This window comes from Microcebus murinus, chromosome 15, assembly GCF_040939455.1.
Source record: "Microcebus murinus isolate Inina chromosome 15, M.murinus_Inina_mat1.0, whole genome shotgun sequence".
Classification (NCBI taxonomy): domain Eukaryota; kingdom Metazoa; phylum Chordata; class Mammalia; order Primates; family Cheirogaleidae; genus Microcebus; species Microcebus murinus.
This window is the reverse complement of record NC_134118.1, coordinates 60,934,329-60,959,880: the sequence shown is the minus strand read 5'-3', so window position 1 is coordinate 60,959,880 and position 25,552 is coordinate 60,934,329. Positions and strand designations below refer to the sequence as shown.

At 40.7% G+C, this 25,552-nt stretch overlaps 1 protein-coding gene across 1 annotated transcript; it reads right to left on the bottom strand.

The window, feature by feature from the left end:
• Positions 1–10,768: 10,768 nt before the first annotated feature.
• TRIML2 (tripartite motif family like 2) lies at positions 10,769–23,335 on the bottom strand. The gene is given in 8 exon segments (XM_012784230.3): positions 10,769–11,328; positions 15,041–15,141; positions 15,301–15,323; positions 16,710–16,850; positions 18,028–18,222; positions 19,961–20,056; positions 20,329–20,618; positions 23,223–23,335. Coding segments are annotated over 7 exon segments (1,305 nt in total). The 5' UTR covers positions 20,518–20,618; positions 23,223–23,335.
• Between the last annotated feature and the right edge of the window lie 2,217 nt (positions 23,336–25,552).

Genomic DNA, 25,552 nt, shown 5'->3' with positions numbered 1-25,552 from the left:
GTGGCTCACGCCTGTAATCCTAGCACTCTGGGGGGTCGAGGCGGGCGGATTGCTTAAGGTCAGGAGTTCGAAACCAGCCTGAGCAAGAGCAAGATCCTGTCTCTACTATAAATAGAAAGAAATTAATTGGCCAACTAATATATATATATATAAAATTAGCCACGCATGGTGGCGCATGCCTGTAGTCCCAGCTACTTGGGAGGCTGAGGCAGGAGGATCGCTTGAGCCCAGGAGTTTGAGGTTGCTGTGAGCTAGGCTGATGCCACGGCACTCACTCTAGCCTGGGCAACAAAGGGAGACTCTGTCTCAAAAAAAAAAAAAAAAAAAAAAAGAGAGATATCACCATAAAATCTGACTTCAACATATGATCTTTACTACTTTTCGATAATTTCCTGTTTGTTTCCATTTTCTTGAGAGGAATGTTAAAAGTTCATGAGATATGTCTTGAGATCTGTGACTCATTCATAATTTTATTTGTTTTTTGACAGTGAAAAAAATCACACTTCTTCAGTAATTTTTTTTAATCAAAAGGTTTCCTGTGTAAAAAAAATCTAACACATTAAACTGATCTGTGTTCCCTATGTTATTACTCTAGCCCTATGAAAGCATCTCATGATAAATTGTAATGCAAATTTGAGGTATCTCACTCCCAGAGTGCTAGGATTACAGGTATGAGCCACTGCGCCAGGCCAACCTGACGGTTTTAAAACTCTTGAAGACTTAAACTCCTGTATGCTTTTCATAACTACCCCCCTCACCCGCTTTTTAACCTTAAAGTGCTTTAGGAAATGGTATTCCTTGCAGCAAGTGAATATTTAAGTTCAAAAGTTCCTTGACTTTTTTTCCTGAAAAATTAAAATAATTATAAAAAATATACTTTCTTAAGAGTACCAAAGCACTCATAGGCAGCAGTGTACTATCAATGTTTAACAACTACTGGGGGTGAGGGAGCCTTATTCTGCAGTGCTCACTGATTTCCCTAATGTAAATACATCCAGCACAACTGACTGCAAGGTAGGAATGTGATGTCAGCTAGCCTAGGAAGGCTCCTGGAAATTGGCGGGACAATTGGTGGCTCACACCTGTAATCGCAGCACTTGGAGAGGCTGAGGCAGGAGGATCAGCCCTTGAGGCCAGGAGTTTGAGACCAGCCTGGGCAACATAGTTAGACCTCATCTGTATAACAAAAATAAAAAAAAAAATTCCTGCAATTCAGCATGCTCCAGCATAGCAAGGCAATAGGGAGAACTAACACAAAATAATCATCCCAGTTCAGAAGAGAGAAACCCACTGGCTGGAGAAACAGAGATGGACTTGACAAGGCTGGATAAATGATTTCAGCTAAATTAAACTAACAACCCAAATAACAAAACGGGGAAGAGAAGAGAAAAGGGACCCCTGAATGTTCTCCCATTGCATGGCACTGCGCCTGCATACCCTCCACCGCTGCAGAAAAAAGCTCACACTGTGTTGCTTGCTTGCTTTCTCCAAATGGCCAGCCAGGTGTGAGGGCAGTCTCCTAGGAACAGGCATCAGTGACTTTTCTTTTTCCCCCTAAGAAATAAGAACTGAAACCAACATAATGTCTTTCCAGGATGTTAAACAATACTAAGACTAATTAAAGATAACTTAGCTACTGGCTTACGGCAATTTATTCCCCAAAGATAAGAGGATGAACCACCTAAAATAGACTGATTAGCAAGAGCTGTAGTGCGCTTATCAATACCTGCTCAGGACCGGTGCTCTGTGATTCACAGCTGACATGCCATAAACTTGGCCCAACCTCTAGCAAGTCTCTGCCTTGCAAAAGCCACCTTAGAAATCACCAGGCACTGGTCCTAAACCCCTGCAGATATGCTTCATTCATTTCCTGTTTCCAACCTTATTTAGATCCTGCCAAGTGTGTTTTCACTCCAGTCTAATGAATCTGTTGGTTTCCCAGCAGACTATTATGGGAGTGAGCGGTTGGTATAGTTGTAAGGGAATCTCAGAGATAGAAATTCCCTCTCCCCAGCTCTGGCTGCTCTTGTTTTGGTGATGGTAACACCTAGAACTATGTGATCAATGCTGGGGATAAAAGGCAAAATGCTGAGGGTGGAGGATGGGAAGGACAGAAAAAACACTGAGAGGTCTTGAAATTGCCTCAAGTTCCCTTATCTCTTATCTTCCTGGCCTTGGAAAGAAGTTTTGGTCTTAAAGAGGTGAAGTAAGTCACACGCTTCCTCCCGTTCCTCAAATGACTGTGGACCCAAGAAATCAGTGTCTGTGCCTTTTCCTCCACACAAGCAGCCTAATCCACCGCGAAGGTAAGGATGGCGTCTTCTCAGAGGAAATTCACATTTATAGTGCCTGGACTATAATTCACTCACTACTCAAGCTCTGAATCTTAATATCAAATGTAGGAATTGTTTTTTTAGCTTCAGAAATTCCACAAGCCAAAGAACTATGATAAGAGTTAAAGAGATTGCACCAGGGAGGGTGACCTCCCTCACAGCCACCGCCTTTCTCAAATAGAAAACTCACCAGTATGTGGAAGGACCACATAGTTCTCCTATCTGAAACAAGAAACACAAGGCAGGGTCACCTGGCTGATTAGAGAGTATTCATGAGAATGAACACAGAGGTCATTAAAACCCTCAGGGAGGAAAAAAAAAGATTATTCATATAACATTTTAATCTATCTATATTTTAATTAAACATTTTATTATATATAAATATGCTTCATGAGAATAGTTTTATATTAAATGTCATTCCTGTGAATTTTACTTTCTCATCTTTGCCAGGCCTCGACTTCCCCTCCCTCCCCTCCAGTCACCCCCAGTATCTTCCAAGACCTTCAGGGAGATACCATCAGTGTGGGTGGAAAGAATAAATTGCCTGGCTTTTCAGAGTTTGAATCTCACTCCTTGGTGATTTTGAGCATATTGGCTCTACTTCTGCCTCAGTAAAATAAAAGGAAAAGCACCTAACATCCTAGGGTTAAAAGGCTCAAATGAAGTAATAGAAGGCATGTGGAACCCCACCTGGCAGATAGCAGAAGCACAACCAACTTCCGATGTGATATTCTAAATCCTGTGCTGTCATTTCAACACTGTTCACGGCATCTTCACCAAGAGCACATTCCATTTTAGGAAACCATTTTCTTCACTCATCTACAAGAAGCAACTTCTCGTCCGTTAGTTTTACCATGAGATTGCAGCAATTCGGTCACATCTTCAGGCTTTGTAATATTTAAAGTCAAATGCTTTCTATTTATCATTGTACCACACCCATCTATTGCTACAGAAAATTGTTTCTTTCTTTCTTTTTTTTTTTTTTGTTATAAGACAGGGTCTCACTCTGTTGCCCAGGCAAGAGTACAGTGGTATGATCATAGCTCACAGCAACCTCAAACTCCAGGGCTCAAGTGATCTTCCTGCCTCAGCCTCCCGAGTAGCTGGGACTACAGGCATGTACCACCACACCTGGCTAATTTTTCCATTTTTTGTAGAGACAGGGTCCCACTCTTGCTCAGGCTGCTCTTGAACTTCTGGCCTCAAGCAATCCTCCCACCTCGGCCTCCCAAAGTGCCAGGATTACAGGCATGAGCCATCACGCCCAGCCAGAAATTGCTTCTTATGTAAGAGTAAACTTCCAATCTCACATTCTCTTATATATGTTCCAATTTGTCAACACACAACTAAAATGCAACCTTCTCCGTCTTTTCCCATCCCCCACCTATATATTTTAAACTTCCACGTCCCACTGACCACCTTCATTACACTCTAATCAGAGTATCTGAGAAACCAAAGCTTCCAGTCCCTCCTTTATTTTCCCCGAATTCCTTATCTCCCCCTTTTCCTGGAATTCCTTTCCTTGCTTTGTATAAGATCAAAACAATTAACTGCAGTGAGGTCACATACCTTTCCTTCTTTTAGCCCTAGATAGACTATTTTAAGCAGACTGCTTTGTCCCACAATTGAGGATAGAAGGAGCTATCTATCTAGATTTGTCTGAGCTGTGAGACTTCCTGAGCCCCCTTTCCCATTCTCACCCCAGAAACATATTAGTAGTTCAGCTATAAAAAAACCTCACAGCTTATTAGCTGGGCATCGTGGTGGCCAGCACCTGTAGTCCCAGCTACTTGGGAGGCTGAGGCAGAGGATCACTTGAGCCCAGGAGTTTGAGGTTGCTGTGAGCTAGGCTGACGCCACGGCACTCTAGCCCATGGAACAGAGTGAGACTCTGTCTCAAAAAAAAAAAAATTCACAGCTTGACTTCTCTGCACATGTGTAGAGCATGTTTTCCAAGTTACAACTATTAGAACAAAGCTAGGTTTTCTACTTGATGGACATATATCTTGATCAAGGTAGGTACATTTGTCACATGCGAATGCCACGTGGTTTAAATGTACAGCAATCTTCCCAGTGTGAAGGGGTAACCCCAGGTGTTCCATACTACCAGAGGCTCTTCCCTTAGCCAGAGAGTTCCTAGGTCTTAGCTCAAATATCTAAGGCTTTTAGCCCACATATCTTTTTTTTTTGAGACACAGTCTCACTCTGTTCCCCGGGCTAGAGTGCCATGGCGTCAGCCTAGCTCACAGCAACCTCCAACTCCTGGGCTCAAGTGATCCTCCCTCTTCGGCCTCCCAGAGTGCTAGGATTACAGGCGTGAGCCACTGTGCCCAATCTACCCCAAATAACTAAGATTTATAATTTCTTAAAGCTACCTACTTCAAATTACACTTTAACGACCAACGATCTTCCCAAACGAGACAGGAAGCAAGCCTGCTTGCCTGTCACTAAGACGATGCAAGTGGGGCTCCCCGAAATCCACATCCTAATAGTGCACCTCCTCGGCACCATCGCCATGTCTTCACATTCTAAAGCTCAGAAACCGCGGGCCACACAAAAGGCTAGAGCCGCTGAATAAGCCTGCTGTTGTTTTCTATTTCTTGCTTCTACTAACTTTGTTCTTGTTCTTTTTTTTTTTTTTGAGACAGTCTCACTCTGTTGCCTGGGCTAGAGTGCCGTGGCATCAGCCTAGCTCACAGCAACCTCAAACTCCTGGACTCAAGCGATCCTCCTGCCGCAGCCTCCCAAGTAGCTGGGACTACAGGCATGCACCACCATGCCCGGCTAATTTTTTCTATATATATATATATATTAGTTGGCCAATTAATTTCTTTCTATTTATAGTAGAGACAGGGTCTCACTCTTGCTCAGGCTGGTTTCGAACTCCTGACCTCGAGCAATCCGCCTGCCTTGGCCTCCCAGAGTGCTAGGATTACAGGCGTGAGCCACCACACTCTGCGTTTTTTCTCTTGTCTGCACATTGTAGTTACTTGGGGAGCTTTGAAAAAAATGATGCCTGATTTCCAACCCTAGAGGTGTAATCTATGTGGAGATGCAGCTTAATTTTATTAGGATTTTTAAAACACTCAGGTTGATTTTAGTAGGCAGAATTTGCAAACCTGCTGCTGTACATGGAATACCATTTTCTTCCCAACTCTCTTGTGGGTTGAACTGTGCTCCTTTCCTCTATTCCCACTTCTCCCAGAACCCTGGTATGTTGACGTCCTAATTCCCTGTACCTCAGAATGTGACCTTATTTGGAAATAGTCATTATTAAGTTAAAATGAAGCCATGCTGTAGGGTGGCCCCCTAACCCAATCCAATATGATTGGTCCTTTGTTTTTTTGTTTTTTGTTTTTTTTTTGGAGACAGAGTCTCACTCATTTTATTGCCCAGGCTAGAGTGAGTGCCATGGCATCAGCCTAGCTCACAGCAACCTCAAACTCCTGGGCTCAAGAGATCTTCCTGCCTCAGCCTCCTGAGTAGCTGGGACTACAGGCATGCGCCACCATGCCAGGCTAATTTTTTCTATATATATTAGTTGGTCAACTAATTTCTATTTTTATAGTTGAGACAGGGTCTCGCTCTTGCTCAGGCTGGTTTCGAACTCCTGACCTCAAGCAATCTGCCCGCCTTGGCCTCCCAAGTGTTAGGATTACAGGCATGAGCCACCGCACCCAGCCACGGTTCTTATATTTTAAAAAATGCCCCATAAAAAGTAAATTTTTTAAATGCCCCATGGAAAGACAGACACATAGGGAGAACACCAAGGGAAGATGAAGGCAAAATGGGAGTGTGGTATGAACTAGCTAAGGAACACCAACGATTGCCAACAGACCACCAGCAGCGAGGAGAGAGGTGTGCAACCAGTCCTCAGAAGGAAGCAACTTTGGATTTGTTGCCTCCACAACTATGAGACAATAATCCCTGTTGTTTAAGCCACTCAGTTGGTGGTACTTTGGTATGGCAGCCCTAGCAAACAATGTTTCACCTGAATATTCTTTAGTTTTAGTTTTTATGCAAATAAACCTCCCCTCCAGAAGGACTTTGACACCCTAACATCACCCATGGAGCACCCCCATTGACCACACTATTCCTTTATTGCTTTTTTCCTCACTTTCTTTCAATATATACTTACTGAATATACATGCCAGGGACTGCTTAACTTCCAGAGATAAAAGGATGAACAAAAACAGGCCCTCTCGTGGAATTTATAATCCAGTGGGGAAGACAATCATATAGTCACCCAAGCAAATGTAGAATTCCAGCTGTGCTTTCCATAATAACGAGTCATAACTGTTGCAGTGATGTCCCAGGACAGCTCTTTTTTTATTAAAGATGTCAAGGGAGGCTTCAAGTGTTAAGGAGTAACATTTAAGCTAAAAACTGAAAATTCAGCAGGAATTAGCACAAAAATAGGAGACAGCAATGACTGAAGTATCAGGAAGCAAATGTGCAAAGCCCTTGTGGCTGGAAGATTCCTTGGGCTCCCCTGTGCTGTGCTAAGGTATTATTTTCAAAGGTTTGAACACCGGAGCCTCATACAGATATGGAAGGACCTGTGTCAAACATTCTACTCACCTTAGTAATTAGCTAGGGAACTAGTCAGACAGTAAAGTTAGTTCTAGGATTGAGAAGCAGAACTTCTGCAGATCAGCAGTAATACAAACCAATGTTACAAATAAGACTGCCTATGTTAGACACAAAACTAGTTAACGACCCATAGGGCAATAAAACCAGAATCTTTGAGATTTCTTTTCTACCAGGCAGTTCTACAAGTTAACATGCAACTGAGTAGTGTCTGGGCTCTTGGCAAATGGTAAATAAAGTCAAGCATAGGTACATAGAGAATGTAAATCATCCCGTGCTTGTTAAAAAGTGTCCCAGCGTGACAATGCAAGGACATGCCGCTTCTCTTTTGGCTTCCAAGTTTGGGATCACAGTTCTTAATGGTCCAGTTGTGGAGGCTGAGGGGACAGGGTAGGGTGTCAGACCACGCAGGGCTACGTGGGCAGAGAAAGGGGTTTGCTTTTATTCTTAGAGCAGCAAGATGCCACTGCAGGACTGTCAGCATGACGACGTTACCTAGTTCACAATTCAAAGAGCTCACTGTGGCTGCTGTGTAGAAACTTACCTGTGTCGTTAGTGAGAAATGGAGGAACCAGGCTAGTGGTGCTGGAGACTCGCCCAGACAGTGGTTGAGGGTGGAGAAAGCAGAAAGCTGTGTGAGTGTGTTGGAAAGTGACATTTCTGGGAACATAGGATGACCATCAGGCTTAGTAGGAAAGTGAAGACTCTGAGGTATTATAAGACAAGTGGGAAAGTTACTCACACTGGTAGAAAGCTCAAAAAGGGGCTCCTGGAGTAGAGTAATGTTTCTCAACCTTTTTGTCATTGGTGCTCCCCCACCGCCCTCCCCAGGACATTTTAGAATTTTTTTTTTTCTAATCACTCCCTCCCCCATGAAATTTTACTACCACACATATATTGGATATCTGTCTATGTACTGGGCCTTCTTGCAGGGTGCAAGCCATTGTAATAGCTGAGATTATTTTCCACCTCCCACGAGGAGGGCGTCATCCCGTTGGATGCATAGGTTAGAAGCACGGTCACGAATCGCTTGACAAAGGGACACGTTCTGAAAAATGCATGTTAGGTGATTTCGCTGTTGTGTGAACATCAGAGTGTACTTACAGAAACTGAGATGGTACAGCCTGCTGCACACCCAGGCTACGTGGCATAGCCTATTGCTCCTAGGCTACAAACCTGTGCTGTAGAAAACTTTAACACAATGGTATTTGTGTATCTAAACACAGAAAAGATATGGTAAAAATATGGTGCTATAATCTTATGGGGCCACCATCATGTATAAGGTCCATCACTGACCTAAACATTATTACTCAGAGCATGAATGTGTAAATTTAGGAGTCATTTTAAGTATTAACTAGTTTTTTACAGAAAAAGTTTGCCAACCCCTGATCTATACATTAGGACTTCCTAAAAGCCTAGAAAGAATTTGAAGGCAATACAAGGTAGAAAAAATTGGCTTATTGCAACAGAAAAGGAGAAAGAATAGGTGAAGGAGAATTTGTAGCTTGTTTTTCAAAAGATGAGAAATGTTCACTGTTGGACTCCTAGAAAGACCATCCAAAAACACTGTCGATCAAAGCTATAAAGTAGGGCTTTTTTGTAGAAAGGAGAACACAATTCTGACAGTTTTATTAATCTCTCAAAATGGAGAAATCAGGGAAAGATATTAATAAGGTTTAGCTTCTTAGTGGGAGGTTATGGGGGGGGTCTTGCAGGGTGAGGAATTAGTTGGAATGATAGTTTTTTGGATATTAGAAATCAATAAAAAAATGAAGATGTATAGAATTGTGATCAAAGTCTATAGCTAATAATCTACTAAGCAGTTATCAATTATCATATTTACATTAAGGTCAATATAATGTTAATTTCCTTTTTGTCTTAATTTCAATATTCTAAGATAATAAACAAATTAATAAGTTTACAAAGCTCTGAGGTAAATGGGTACATTAGGAATTCCTGCACTTTGGAGAAAGGATGATTTGGGTTTTCAAAGTGTGCTATCCTTACTTCTTGCAATGATTGTTGGTCTAGCTCAGGGTTTCTCAGCCTAGCACAACTGTGTTTCGAGCCACGTAATTCTTTGCTGGTCTGTGCTGTGCGTTGTAGGGTATGTAGCAACACCCCTGGCCCCTACTCGATAGGTGCCAGTAGCACCACTCTTGGTGTTGTGACAACCAAAAGATGTCTCCAAATGTCACCAAATGTTCCCATGGTGGTGAAGGCAATTTTGAGAACCACTGGTCTAGGTTATTTTAAACAATTTGTATTGTGGGTTGTATGGCAATGCAAATGTTTGATGCAAAGTATTTTTTTAGCCTCTAACTTTCAGTAGCTAGCCATGGAGACACGTACACATTTGATTTTAAACATTAATCACAGAGGATACATTGCTAAATTGTCTCACATTTCCCCATATAATGAATTATCACTATTGTTTCCTCAGGAAACTGGGAAGGGGTTTGAGAGCCATTGCTCTGAATTCTTAACCTCAGTGTTTTAAATAATTATCTTACTTCCAACTCAATTACCTGACCTAACCCCCACTTCTCAGAGCAGGGCCTCTTTCCCCCAAGGCTTCTTGTGATTCAGTGTGAAGACGCCCAATGACTCTGAGTGTACATCTTTAAAAAAAAAATAAAATAAAATCCGTACAGTTTAATAGCAAATTTTGAGAATTTAACTGGCCAATTAAAAATCTTTCCCCAAAAGATAGATAAATAAGACTCTACAACTTCCTGGACCCCTATGAGTCAACTGGAGTGATTTTCATACACTTGCCTTTGCTGTCTGTTCCTCTGCCCATCCTTAAGAACTTGGCCACCCCGCCATCCCCCAGAGTATTCCTACAGAATACTGAATTCCTAAATCATATGCTGCATTTACTCTCTGTGGACAGTGGCTTGTGTTTTTAGGAAATTCAAATAGAATGTGACCACTGTCCTACCTAGTCATGCTTATCCTAATAGATTCCTATGCAACAGGGGCCTGGACAGAGCTTGCTTTTTGATATGATGATCTAGATTTGATTGCTTATCTTTGTTCCTTCCAGCTTTGTTAAGCTGTTACTTAACAGCTACACGACTTCAGAAAAATTAAATTGGCTCTCAGAGTATCAGTTTCCACATATGAGTAATAAGATTAATATATACTTATAGGTTGTTATGTTAGTGGATCACCAGATAGAGGAAGAGAGCAAATCATTACAGTAATACTTATGTGTTTCAGAGCATTGAACTATTCAGGCTTATTTTAAGAAATCTAATTTTTCTTGTCAGAAAGAGAAGTAGAAAAAGAATACTTGGAAAATAATTTTAAAATATTCATACTTTCCATAATTCCTTCTCCTTACCCAGATAAAATATCCAGGGAAATTAAGTTATTATTCTCTATTTGGAACTTAGAAGTCTAGAGACTTACTGTCAGTGACAGGATGTCTCCATCCTCAGGGCACTAGGATGGTACACTTAAATCTAAACTCCTGCTTTCATTCCTGATTACAGCTGTTTCTGCAAATGTTTTCAGAAATATGTCCAAAGTCCCTAACCTACTTCTAAGGACCCCAGGCCATATTTCTTCTCCAATTCCCCAATCCTATGATGCATATGCATTTGTTCTAATTAGTGTAGGGTCTTTCAGTTATTATTCATGATTCAGCTTAAATGCAACCTCTTTCACTAAACAGGTGTTGAAAGTCACAAGAACACAAAGGCTATGGAGTATTAAACTGGATCCAACTTACAGAACTCTTTTATTGGATTTACTTTATATACATTATTTCACAAAGTCTTGCTTTTAACTTTCTGAGCTCCTGTGGTCTTGGGTTTCCCACACAGGAAGATTAAGGGCTAACAGTAACAAGAAGGAATGTGATGAGGGGAGACAGTGAGAGAGTCTGAATTTGTGTCTCAATTTGGGATACAAAGAGAAAATATAGGCCTAAGAGATCCTTGGAAGAAGAGGTGAGAGAAATTATAAATGAGGGTTCTCTCTGTCACATTGTAGAATGATATGTGCCCATATTCATAGTCTAGGAAAACTCCAACTTTGTGCATTGGCTTTCTCAGGGAAACCCTTTTCAGAGGGGGGAAAACCCAGAAGGTATAATCAGTCCCCATCATGGACCCCATGAGTAAGACTTTATCTCCAGAGGATGTGGGCACGGTGCCCTTTCTGTTTGGAGAGTCTTGGTATACGCCCAATTGCCACTTGGTGGCCTTCTCCACATCTACCTCCCAGTAGTGCCTCCCGGAGGTGAAGCTTTCCAGACCCAACACAGTGGCCCCGAAGTCGAATCTCCCTGGGTTGCCAGGCACATCCTGCTGGGCACTTCCAAGTCTCACTCTCCTCAGGTCCTCAGACAGGACCAGGCAGGGATGAGCTGTTTTGGGATCCAAAGTTATGAGTCCTACAAGGAGAGAAAAACTTAGTTAGCCTAGAGGTTCATCGATGCCGGTATCTGAGACATAATTTCATTTTTTTATTTAAAAAAAGTTTGTTTTTTTTTTTTTTTTAGAGACGGGGTCTCACTCTTGCTCAGGCTGGTTTTGAACTCCTGACCTTGAGCAATCCGCCCGCCTCGGCCTCCCAGAGTGCTAGGATTACAGGCGTGAGCCACCGCGCCCGGCCTTAAAAAAAGTTTTGTTTTGTTTTTTTCCCTGACATAGGGTCTCGTTGTGCTGCCCAGGCTGGACTGCAGTGGCATGATCATAACTCACTGCAGCCTCTAACTCCTGGGCTCAAGCGATCCTCCTGCCTCAGCTTCCCAAGTAATTGGGACTACAGGCACCCACCACACATGCCTGATCATTTTTTAATTTTTTGTAGAGATGAGGTCTCACTACGTTGCCTGGACAGGTCTCAAATCCCTGGCCTCAAGAGATCCTCCTGCCTCACCCCCACAAAGTGCTGGGATTATAGGTGTGATTACCGTGCCTGGTTCAGAGACACAGTTTCTAACGTGCAGGGGCTCCTTGCTGGGTGGGCACAAGTTTCAGGCACAGACATGGTAGAGGCAACTTAGATGCATCCAGGAAAAGGAACTTCGAAGCTTTACTTCAACATGGACATCATAGAGGAAAAAAGCCACTAAGATGTTGGAAAGGGACACAATCTAAAACCTAAGGAGGAAGAACAAAACACAACTAATGGGCTATGGAGAGGTTTAGAAGCAGCTTCACTCCAGTGGCTACAAAACTGTCCTGGTAAACAGTTCCACCCAGACATCATCTGGGACCCAACTCTAGTCTCCTGTAGATCTTTTTTAAGCCTGGAGCAGCCAGAGGCACTGGAGTCTGCTACCAGAGCAGGTGATTCATGGCTCTTCCCTGTGACTCACTCTATGCATCTTAAACATCCCCAGGGTGTGAAGTAGATGCCTAGAAATTGCTGACAGTAGGCCCTTGATATTTAGTAAATCAAGAGAATATACGAACAGAGACTAGAAAACCCATGAGAATCCTTGAGAAAATCAAGTTGGGAGCAAGAACACTCAATGTGCTTCCTTAGATTTGAATGTATATGCCTTCTCCTATCTTTGACTAATCCTTTCTTTATCTCTTTCTGTCCAACTTCTAATTATTGTGATTTTTCAGGTTTGGTCCTGAGATTTTTTTCTTTCTACTACTTGTATTCTTTCCCCCTCGGTAACTGCACCTACCTTAAGTTTTAAATACCTTCTATATGTTCAGGACTCACTCCATAAATATACTGTCAAATGCCAGAGGGACAAAACACAGCAATCCCAAATATAAAACACCCAAAATGGACCTCCAAGCCTATCCTTCCGCAGGCTCCACATCTTAGCTAACAGCTCTCTTGTCACCTTAGTTATCTAAGCAATGAACCTGGAGTAGTCCTTTGTTTCCTACTTCCTACCTCTAACATCTGATCCAGCAGCAGATCCAGTAAATTCTATTGCTTGACTTCAGTAAGTTAAATTAACTTAGACCTTGGGACTTGCAGTGCAATTCACATCATTATTAGGGTGGTGTCAAAAGCCACATCTTGATTTTTAAATTTCAAGTTGTCCTGGACTTTCAGTATCTCCAGAAGACTGGCAGAAAGAAATGCAAATTCTCTCTGGAAAAATGCATACCTCCATTCCTGGACTCAGAGAATTTCTAAAAATATTATCTGAGAAAAAAAGGAAGCTTACTATTAAAAATAAGTAAGCATATACTCACAAAATAAAAAAACCACTATTGAGTGAGACTGGCAGAAATAAATCTCTAAGAAAATTTAGATATCAGAATTATCAGGCATAGATGCTAAAGTCACTTTGCTTACTATCTTTCAAAAAAAATAAAATCTTAAAAATATCTATAAGATATAGGAAATCAAAATCAAGACTAAACAGATTTGACATAGAACCAAGCAGATTATCGAGAAATCAAAACCAAAATGATTAAATTAAATGTACCAGTGGGTGATTAAAAGGAAAGAAAGCTACAGACCAATATCCCTCATGAACATAAATATGAAAAACTTAATAAAATGTTAGCACACTGAATACAGCAATATGTAAATGGATAAAACATTATCAAACATTTAACCTGGGAATACACAGCTGGTTCAACATATCAATATAATTCACCATATTAACATTAACTTGATAAATTCAACATTCATTCATGATAAAAATTCTTAGCAAACTAAGAATAGAGGGGTCTTCTTCAACTTGATGAAGGGCAAGTATGGAAAGCCTATAGCTATCATCAAACTTTAGAGTGAAAGACTTAGTGCTTTCTTTCTTTCTAAGATCAAGAATAAGGCAAGTGTCTGCTTTCATCACTGCTATTTAACATACTGCAAATCTGAGTCAGTACAATAGGCAAGAGAAATATAGAAAAGGCTTACAGATTGGAAAGGCACAAATAAACTGTCTGCACTCATAGATTACATGACTGTCTTTGTAGAAAATCCCTAAGAAATGTAAAACGTAAAACTATACAACTTTTAGAAGGAAATCTTTGTTGGGGCATGCAAAGATTTTTTAAAAAATAGAACAGAAAAAGCACAAATCATAAAAATAAAAAATTGATAAACTGAACTTCATCAAAATTTAAAACCTCTACTCTTCAAAAGACACACTGTTAGGGAAATGAGAATATAAACCAGAGTGGGAGAAAATATTTGAAAAACACATATCTGACAAATGCCTGCTAAATGGAATATATAAAGAAATTCCAGAACTCAGTAAGAAAACACACAACCTAATTTAAAAAATGGGGAAAAGGTTTGTACGTGTACATAACCTAAGTTGAGGGCAAATGAACACATGAAAAGGGCAAATGAACAGAGGGCAAATGAACACATGAAAATACACTCAACATCATTAGTCATTCTGGAAGTGTATATTAAAATAAGATACCACTAACATGTCTATTAGGTTGGATCTAATAAAACATAGTGACAATCCTAAATGCTGGCAATACTAAATCTCTCACATGTTACTAGTTGGAATGTAAAATGGCATAAGCAGTTTGGAAAACCAGTTTGGCAACCCCACTCCTCAACAACCAAGAGCTAAGAAGCCATGCCCACACAAATATCTGTACACTGGTACTTATAGCATAAAGCTGGAAACAACTCCTATCCATAGAATTGCAAAACAGTAAATAAATCATGGTATATTTATACAATGGAATAGCACCAACAATAAAAAGAAACAAATTACTGACACACCTAACAACTCGGATGTACTGTCCCTCAGTTGCATTGTGCAAGGGGAGAAAGCTAGCCTCAAAAGACCACATGCTATATGATGCCATTGATAGGACATTCTAGAAAAGGCAAAACTATAGGGACAGAAGAAATAAATCCTTTTATATATACTGAATTTTTGCCCCTAGAAGTTTTAAATCTTTTAGTGGAATCTGCCTGCAATTACATTTCAGGGATGGGAAACTGGTAAAAAAAAATTTGTATGGGAAAAGCTTTCAACATAAGGTCACAGTTATTTTCTTGATAGTTGTCTAATGTATGTAGCATTATTAAGGTCTCTAGTCTTTTAAAATTTTTAAACGACTGGAATTTACTTTTATTTCGGGTGGGATGGTCACTTGATTCTCAAATAAAAAACTGAAGTGCCCTATAGTCATGACTATGTATCAACTTACTGTGGAACGCTCTTAGTATTTGGCTCATTCCTAGTGTTTGACATAAACTCAGGTCTGTGATGGGAGCAGGCTCTAGACACTGAAGCAGTAGTGACTCACCCCTATAAAGAAAGGACAGTGTCAGTCATCTGCACAGATTGCAGGCCCCTTCATCTCATGTACGGATCTCATACATGACCTCCCAACTCAAGCCCAGCATCTTAAGTGTTTAACCCATCAGCCTCGGATTCTGACTCAACTGTTTCCAAATGAAAACTTACCTTTCCAAACAATGTCTTGCATTCTGAGGGGAAAAAAAGAGACAACGTTACTACTGGGTATTTGAGCTAAGTCTTTTGTGAGCTGTGCCCATGAAAATAGCATTTCTTGCAATAATAAAATCAATTTCCATGTAATTACTTCAGTGTCATGGTGCTAATTTTTAGACATCAAATTTTAATATGGAGTAGGAAAAGTCAGGAAAACACTTGAAATCATTTTATTACATTCCCATTTTGTTATGTTCTATACCTCAGCTCAGCCATCTTATTAGAATGTTCATTCTTCGAATGACACCCATCTATTTGCTTTCTAAGCTGGAGGTGGCTTGCTAGGCTGGGAGGGAAGTGAGAGCCCGGTCAGGAACCAAGCTTAGCCACACCCGCCGGCACTGTCTGGAGCTGGGCTTGGCACTGGAACTAAACTGTTTCCTAAGGGTTTGCTTATAGGGGCTTTCCAAATGCACTAACATTGCAATATGGACCTGGCAGAGGGATATGGACAGAATCTTACAAAGATAGTAACTTGCTTTCTGAAAAGGCAATATATTAATATGTTACTGCATAAAATTTAAAGTATACAATATTTAGTCTATCCAGGCCACTATAACAACATATTATACCATAGACAGACTGGGTAGCTTATTCACAACAAAATTTTATTTCTCACAGTTTTGGAGGCTGGGAATTTTAAGATCAAAGTGCTGGCAGATTAGATGCCTGGTGGAGGCTTGATCCCCAGTGGTGAGGCTTCATCTCATTCTAATCTCACATGGCCCAAGGGGTGAGAGGTCTTTCTTGGCCTCTTTTATTAATATAAGGGCACTGATCCCATTTGTGAGGGCTCTGCCCCCAGCACCCAATCACCTCCCCAAAGCCTCACCTCCTAATACCATCACCTTGAGGGGGAGGATTTCAACATATATATTTTAGAAGAGCACATTCAGAACATAGCAGATACTATACAAATAACTCTCATCCTTGGTTCCAAAGGTTACCAAGGAGTACAATGGGCGTGATTTGCGATAACCTTTTGCCAAAGTCAACAAGCACAAATGTATACATGTATTTTTATATAATATTCTCTAAAATTCAAACAGAAAGCAATTAGTTCTGTGTCTTTCTTTTCTCACTTAATGAGCTACCTTGAAAATACTATTTTAGTGCCTATATAGAGTTGTTTTCTACTCTGTGGTTGCAGAATGTCCCACTGTATGGGTGCATTAATTACTTAACATACTGAGGCACATCTCACTTCAAACTTACTGTTGATAATTTACAACTGGAAACTAGCTACATGACCTTTCTGTATGGCTGCAGACCACTGGAGATTGTGTTCTGGGAGAGACCCTAATGAGCACTGTCCATGTCTCCTTTCTCAGACAATAAAGGGTTTTTTCCCAGAGTCTTACCTTGAGCACTGCGAAGGCGGGCTCCCCACACTTCTTCTCAAGCTCCGCAGTGACCCTTTGGAGGCTGCAGATCTGCTCAGAAACTCTGACCTCGCTCTCCTTCAGTTTGTTCATGTTCTCTCTCCCCACATGGCTCAGTCTCTGCAGAAATATCTCTTTATTACTATTCGACAACCAGTAACTTCTCTTATTCCCTAATTCAACCGAATCTACAGAAACTTGTGCTCCTGCCTGCCACCCCAGAAACAGACATAATTAGGTAAGGCCACGATAACCTTCTGTGTCAGGCAGGACACCTCTCAGTAGAAACTTGATTCTTTGACATCTAATGGGCACGTGTTTAAGTTGATGTGGGCATGTGTACGCATATTCCACTTACCCAGATTAGCAACGTGCACCTAAAGGACATAATATTTTCTATCTTTTCATTAACTTAAATTAATAAGGAATAAATAATTATGCCACTGGTATCAGTTTCCTTTTTATCCTTCCAAATATACACTCCACCTAGTCACATAAGGACATGATTATTTAGGAAAAAAAAAATCAATGATGACATATTATATTCTATTGCTAATGAAAGCTTATTTTTTTCTTGGAGAGTGCTCCTTACACGTATTCACAGAGCTACGATATCCTTTTAATATGTTGACAAATATTCCATATTATGTATTGTAGTACAATTTATTATGTGAGTTTTATATTGACAGATATAGACGTTTCTAATCTCTTGCTATCTATAAGTGTTATTATAGTAACAATACCTACTACTTATTGATTGCTTAATAGGTACAAGACACTAATGAACTTTACGTAGATTATCTCACTCAAAACTCTTAACAATGTTATGAATTAGGGGCCACTGTTATCTCCATTTTATAGCTAAAGAAACTGAGACAGAGGTGAAACAAGAGGTCCAAGACCACTCAGGAGCTAGTAAGTAGCAGAACACAGATAGGACTCCATCTATCTGGCTTCACAGGTTAATGCTAATAACCCATGGCCCTACATTGACACTCAGTTTTATAGCGTTGCTTGCCCATGTGTCTTTCTACAGGTGTATAAATATATCTGCAGTATAATGTAGTAATATATATACAAATATATTTATAGCTATATTTTGCCTTACCTATGTGTCTTTTTATATGCACGTAGGATAAATTCATAGGAATAGAATTGCGAGGCGGGTCTATACATTCATTTAACACATCTGTGGTTGTCACGGATGTCTCACTCTGGAATTGACATAATGTTCAGCTCTTCTTTTTCTCATTTCTCAAATATTAACATTATGAGGATGTTGTTTTCAACATCTCACCTGTAGCATTTCCTGGGAGGACTTCTCTAGCTCTGTAGCAAACCCGATCAATTGATTCGGACCGGCTTCTCCCAAATTTAAGTCAGATGTGCATCCTGGTAGTCTCTGGAAGTTTAGCTCATTCACTTCACTCAACAACCGGAGCCTCGTTCTATATTCAGACTCAATCATCTCTTTATAATTCTGTTCTTCTTCCTTCCTCATATAGATGTGATAGACTTCAGGTTAAATGTGACAGATAGATGATCTATATTTATGTCTTATATCTACCTTACATTGACCACAATGTATTCTTTCCAGCTCTAACCACTTCTCACCACCTCTCTGCTACCCACACTCCTAGCTTACCACCACCTTACCCTAATTATCACGGCAGTCCCTTTCCAGATCTCCCCACCTCAGCTTCCACCCTCCCCTTCATTCGGCAGCTAGAGTGTTTCTGTGAAAGTGGAAGTTAAGTCATGTGGCTCTTTCATTCACAACCTTCCAGTAGTGTCCCTGGGTCACTGAAGGTCAGCTGCCCTAAATGACCGGCCCCTTTTCTTCTAATTGCACCAGCCACAGCCCCCACTGCCACTACACACCCCAGCCAGGCACACACCAGCCTCGCAGCTTTGCGCTTGCCATTCCCTGCACCTAGAATATTCTCCCCCACAACCAACACGCGGCTCAATCCCCTGCCTCCTTGAGTCTCCTCAAGTGCCACTTTCTGAATGACAAGGTCCTGATTGCTTTTATTTAAAAGTGCATCCCACCTCTTTCCTGTTTTTAAAAAATTTTATAGCACTTACCATGTAACATGCTGTACATTAAACTTATTTTGTTTACATCCACTAGAATGTAAGGTTCACAAAAGCAGAACTGTTTGTGGTGGTTTTTTTTTTTTTTTTTGTCCTAATAATGGACCCCTAGCACCCTGCATTGTCCCTGGCAAATAGTGGGACTTCAATATCTATTGAACATGTGGTGCTTGGGGCTGAAGAAAATGGGATCAGTTTGAAAAATTCTTATCTAGACAGGCATTTCTTCTTTCCATCCCCAACTGGATATTTATTTTCTTTAAAAAGTGAAAGAGGACTGGGCACGGTGGCTCACACCTGTAATCCCAGCACTTTGGAGGTCAAGACAGGAGGATCACTTGAGCCTAGGAGTTCAAGACCAGCCTGGGCAACATGGTGAGACCCCCATCCCTACAAAAAATAGAAAAATTAGCCGTGCACGGTGGTGCGCACCTGTAGTCCCAGCTAGTTGGGAGGCTGAGGCAAGAGGATCGCTTGAGCCCAGGAGCTTGAGGCTGCAGTGAGCTATGATGACACCACTGCAGTCCAGCCTGGGCAACAGAACAAGATCCTCCCATCTAAAAAAAATAAAGAAAAAGTGAGAGAGAATACCTAAAATCTGTGCTACCTGGCACAGAATAAGAATAAAGACATAGTTTGAAATTAGAAGTGAAACATGGCTAACAGATGGTAAACTCTCAATTTGAATAGCAATTCTGAAGTTAATCTTTAAAGTGCTGCACAATTTATACAGCCACCAAAAATATTAGAGGTGCTCATTCTATATCACTGTTATGAACCATGTTATTAATTTTTTTGATCATTGCCAATAAGGGTTGCAAATGCCATCTATCAATTTAATATAGTTAATTTGTATTTCTCGTACCATGAGCAAAGTTCAGAAACTTTTTATGTGTTTAAAAGATATTTGCCCTTTTTCTGCAAAACTCGTTTCTTTGATCATTTTTCTATTAAATTTCTAGTCTTTTTCTTATTGACTTTAAGAGCTTTTTATGTGTTAATATTAGCACTTTTCCTACTTATGGATTTCAGATTTTTTCTGCTTTGTAATTTGTCTTTTGACTTTGCTTACAACTTATTTGCTATCTAACATTATTGGTAATTTTCTCCTAAGAATCAAGGTAAGCACTGACCTGAACCATCATCATTCTTTCTTGCTCATCAGCCAATAAGCTTTTAGCTACTTCAAGTTTCTCTTTCAGTGTGTTCAATATTTCTTGGAGTAACTTCTGTGGAGAAGGAGAGCACAGAATTCCAGGTGAGTTAATTGTTTTAGAACAAATGGAGTCCTAACCTTAAAGAACTAAAAAGCCAATAGCTCTATGTTTTCTTAGCCTTGAAGTTGAAGGTTCCACTAAATATGAATTTGTCTGGTATTCTTTAATAAACATTAACTAAGGGAATGAATGGTTTTGGAGAATCAGGGTATCTGTCCAATCAGTCAGTCAATCATCCATCGGAGTAGCTGGCCAGAATATTTTGGGATCTGTGTCAAGCTTACCCTGTAATTCTTGGCGGCTTCTTGTATCCTGTACACCACATGATGCTTGTGCTCCTTGGACTGGAAGCAGATGCTGCACAATGTGATTTGGTCATCCTCACAGAACAGCTGGGTTGGCTCCAGGTGTGTCTTACAATAGGCATCTTCTGTGATGTTGTGCTGCAACTGGTGGCTGAACCTTTTGGACATCTTGGTAGATGCCCCTAGTGGAAGACCGGACTATTTGTTTCTGATGTGGATTACCTCCCTGCACGCTGAACAGGAAAAGACTGGCAGGCTTCCTTCGTTTTCTGGAACAGGCACAATTGGCAGCGTCAGGGTCCACAAAGACCCAAGGAAACAATCCACACTGATAGAGGAGGTCAGGGCACCCCGGACTTCTCAAATCCAACAGCTCTTTGGCAGCCACGTGCTTGGGGAAGGAGACAGACTTATGCCAGCATTCTAAGATCAGAGGGGCTCTCCCAAATCTTCTGACAATCTTGAGCAACAGGCTGAAAATTAATGACTAGCAGCAGCATAATACAACACTTCCTTGTAGGTCATTTAGAAAAAAAAGTGCTCAATAAAAGCACAGTTCTAACAAGCACTTGAGGAACTACAGGACCAGGGGGGGAGGAAACAGAGTACAAAGTCCACTGCTAGAACTGCAGATCAAAGGGCCGGCACAGAGGCTCCCGCCTATAATCCTAGCACTGTGGGAGGCTGAGGCATGCAGATTATTTGAGCTCAGGAGTTCGAGACCAGCCTGGGCAAGAGACCAGCCTGGGCAAGAGCGAGACCCTGTCGCTATCAAAAAATAGAAAAAATGAGCCGGGCATGGTGGTACATGCCTGGAGTCCCTGCTACTCAGGAGGCTGAGGCAGAAAGATCACTTGAGCCCAGGAGTTTGAGGTTGCCGTGAGCTAGGCAGATGCCATGGCACTGTAGTACAGGCTACAGACACTGACTCAAAAAAAAAAAAAAAAAAAACTTATGGAGCTCTTCATCAATAACTTAAATGCAAAGGAATCCTAAATAAAAAAGGTGGAAATCTTGGCCTTAAAAGACATATTCCTTAAAAGGCAATGGAATTGTAGATAAATGCATCTATAATTTTGGTATGTTACGTTGGTTTCCCAACCACAAGGGTTATACAATTTTGCACTCCAGGCAATATATGAGAAAGGTATTAAACTTCTGGATTATTGCCTACCAGCTGGGGTGAGAAATAGTATCTTCATACACTTTCAAGTTTCAGCTATTTTACTATGTGTAAAGCTTTTATTTTCATATGCTTAAAGAACCACTTTTATTTCTTTTGCTGTGAACCCTATGGTCAAGCCTCTTATTTTCTTCTATCAGGTTTTTGGCCTTTGTTTTCTGGTCAATTTTAAAAGATATTTATAGATCTAAAAGAGTAGCTTCATGAGTTCTTGACTCTTTGCCAAAAGAAAAAAAAGAGTACCCCCTTGTATATTATAAAAATTGCAAATATTTTCTGTTTATTTGTTTGAATGTGCTCTAATTTTTTCTTCTGCTTGGCTTTCAACTCCCTGGTAGCTTCCCTGCTCTTGCCTCCCTAAACATGTCCAGGGTGACTCCCCCGAGTCACCAAAATAAATAAATTCAATTCAAATTTTCCTTGAGTTCCCAGCAAGTTAACAGCACACTGTGCCCTTTCTCCTGGAACATTATTTACTTCTCTTGTCTACTAAGATCCTGGAGCGGATGTCCCTCCTACTTGACTGGTCTGGTTCCCAATGGCTGTTTTTGTCTCTGCCTCCTCTTGAACCTCTAAATCTTAGTGTGCTCCAGAATTCAGTTCTGGTCTGGAATTCCAGTCCTACAGTCTCTCCCTAGGTAATCTCATTCTTTTCCAAAGATTTAAGTTTCACTCTCCAATTTAAATCTCCCTGCTGGACACAAAGGTGTCAGCTCTTTTGCAATTGAATGTCTAAATAAGCACCCCAAATTAACATCTAAAACTGCCCTGGATCTATACTACTCAATCTGAAATACCTTCCTCATTAGTCATATCCTCATTTTATTTTCTTTGTAGCTAACTAATTTAATCTAAGAACAAATTTGTGTGTCACTTTCCATCCGCAAAAAGACTAAGTTCCTTAGATGCATAAAGATATTCTGTTGGGCGTAGTGGCTCTTGTCAGTAATCCTAGCACATAGGATGGCTGAGGCGGTGGGAGGATGCCTTAAGGTCAAGAGTTTGTTTGTTTGTTTGTCTAAGACAGAGCTATCGCCTTGGGTAATGTGCAATGGTATCATCATAACTCACTACAACCTCAAACTCCTGGGCTCAAGCGCTCCTCCCGCCTCGGCCTCCCAGAGTACTAGGATTACAGATGTGAGCACTACGCCTGACCCTGAGGTCAGGAGTAGAAGACCAACCTGAGCAAGAATTAGACTCTGTCTCTACAAAAAGTAGAAAAATTAGCCAGGCCTTGGGGTGCGCGCTGCCAGTCCCTGCTACTAGGAAGGCTGAAGCAGGAGCATGGCTTGAACCCAGGAGTTGGGGGCTGCAGTGAGCTACGTGACACCACTGCACACTACCCAGGGTGACAGAGTGAGACCCTGACTCAAAAAAAACCCAAAACGATCTTGTCTTGTCAAACCAGCAAAAATTTAAGGTGAAATCAGAGGACAGGACAGAGATTAAATACTCTTACAAAAACCAAGAGAACCAGGGCTGTTGAAGCACAATGTTTCCCCAAGATTTGCTAAATTCATAACTACCCTTATTTTTTTTTTTCTAATTTTTTTTCTTTGCCCTGCCTTTGGCTTCCCCACTTATTCTTTTATCCTGACAAGCTTCCATACTAAGATCGAGTTTAGGAATTTAAAGAAAGCCACGATTAAGAAAGAAAACCATGATATATAGAGCAAAGCTCACTTACTTTCTTTGTAGTAATCCTGGGTATTTTCCTCTAGGGAAAGTAGCTGCAACTATGGAAAGTGAAGACCTTTCAGCTGCTCTGTTGCTCGCTCAGCCCCTCCCTCTACCACCAGGGAGGCATCTGTGAAGTTTCAAATCATATTCTACAATTAATCTACCCAGTGATTATCAGACTCTCAGGGAGCTTTGGAATCACCTGACTTTATTAAAATGCAGATTTCTTGGTCCCACCCCCAGGAGCTCTGATTGAGTAGATTAGGGTGGGGTCTGTGAATTAACAACTCTAAGAGGTTCCCAGAAACTGCTGAACAGCCCGGACTCTGGATCTGGAGTTTCAACTCTTTGGTTGAGTGAGTATCTTGTTCTTTGTTCTGTCCCCAGTACCTTGTACTGTGAGTGCCTAACACATCTAGCCCCTTAAGTATTTTTTTAAATGATTCTCACCCATAAGCTGGCAATTTCACAGGAAGAAAATCTTGAAGTTAATACTCTAAAATGTTGTGTTTTCTCCTTTAGCCATACCATTTTATTTTAAGCTGTTAAACATCTTTACTAGAGAATAATGCCTTACTTCATGGTCAGTGTCTAGAATGTCTGCTGAAGGAAGTGATCATTCCATTATTGGTAGATAGGAAAATCAGGAGTAAAGATAAATGCCTGACTACGGAATTTGTGCTTGCCTGGAGGTTGAGGGACAATCTGAAATAGTTCATATTTGGCCTCGGTAAAGACGAAATCTGCACAGTTTACTAAGTTTTGTAGTTCCGTACCTGAAAGATTTTTATCGAGTTAATTAATCAATCACGATGCTAATTAAACCAGTGATCCCCCACCCCCCACAGGATAATGAGAAGTCTTCTGCCTGGCTATCTGATCTTTCAAAACTTTGTCCTTCCCTATGGAATCTCAAGCACACCCTTTATCTTATCTCAATATTCTACACCTACTCCCATTTCCAACTCCTAATTCTCCAGTCTTCTAGGAATGCACCACTTTCATTCCTGTGTGTCCCCTGCTCCTCAGCCAGGGCAGCCTCTTTTTCTACTCTTTGATTTTTTTCTATCCAGTCTTCCTTTCTCTTCCAAATCTCGGTACAGCCAACATCTGTGAAGATGTCCCTTATTCTATCACTTTTTCTAACCATCCTCTGAGCTTCATAATTCATAACTCTTGAGTTTATTCATTTTGATAGCCAACCTATATAATCTTTGCATCGAAGGACAGAGTTCTCACGTTGTGAAGTCTCTTAAAGCCTATCTTAGTTGTAAGGTAAATAAATTATTAATTCTAGAAGATTCGCTATTTTAAGATAATTTTAAAAACAGTGCAAAAAAAGCATGCTAAACTCTTCCTACATCCCACAGTCCTGTGAGGGAGGTAGTATCAGAATACACCTACAGCTGGTAAAGCAAAGAGGATGTAATTGAGCACGAGCATTGGGTGAAGAAAATTGCAGGTGTGGGATTTGAATCCCAGCCAGTCTGGTGCCAAATTTCATAATCCTTCCCTACTATCCTACCTTACCCAATTAAGTGTTAACCAAATGTTTTACCAATTTATTAAAAAAGAAGAAGATACCTCAAATTTGCATTACAATTTATCATGAGATGCTTTCATAGGGCTAGAGTAATAACATAGGGAACACAGATCAGTTTAATGTGTTAAGATTTTTTTTACACAGGAAACCTTTTGATTAAAAAAAATTACTGAAGAAGTGTGATTTTTTTCACTGTCAAAAAACAAATAAAATTATGAATGAGTCACGGATCTCAAGACATATCTCATGAACTTTTAACATTCCTCTCAAGAAAATGGAAATAAACAGGAAATTATCGAAAAGTAGTAAAGATCATATGTTGAAGTCAGATTTTATGGTGATATCTCTTTTTTTTTTTTTTTGAGACAGAGTCTCGCTTTGTTGCCCAGGCTAGAGTGAGTGCTGTGGCATCAGCCTAGCTCACAGCAACCTCAAACTCCTGGACTCAAGCAATCCTGCTGCCTCAGCCTCCCTAGTAGCTGGGACTACAGGCATGCGCTACCATGCCCGGCTACTTTTTTCTATATATATTAGTTGGCCAATTAATTTCTTTCTATTTATAGTAGAGATGGGGTCTCGCTCTTGCTCAGGCTGGTTTCTAACTGCTGACCTCGAGCAATCCTCCAGCCTTGGCCTCCCAGAGTGCTAGGATTATAGGTGTGAGCCACCTCGCCTAGCCTATGGTGATATCTCTTTATAAAAGTTTTTATGAACACAAATATGTTAGTAAACATTTTAAGACTAAATAAACTGGTTTCTGCTGTCTAAGCCATGTAAAAATCCTATTTTCTAAA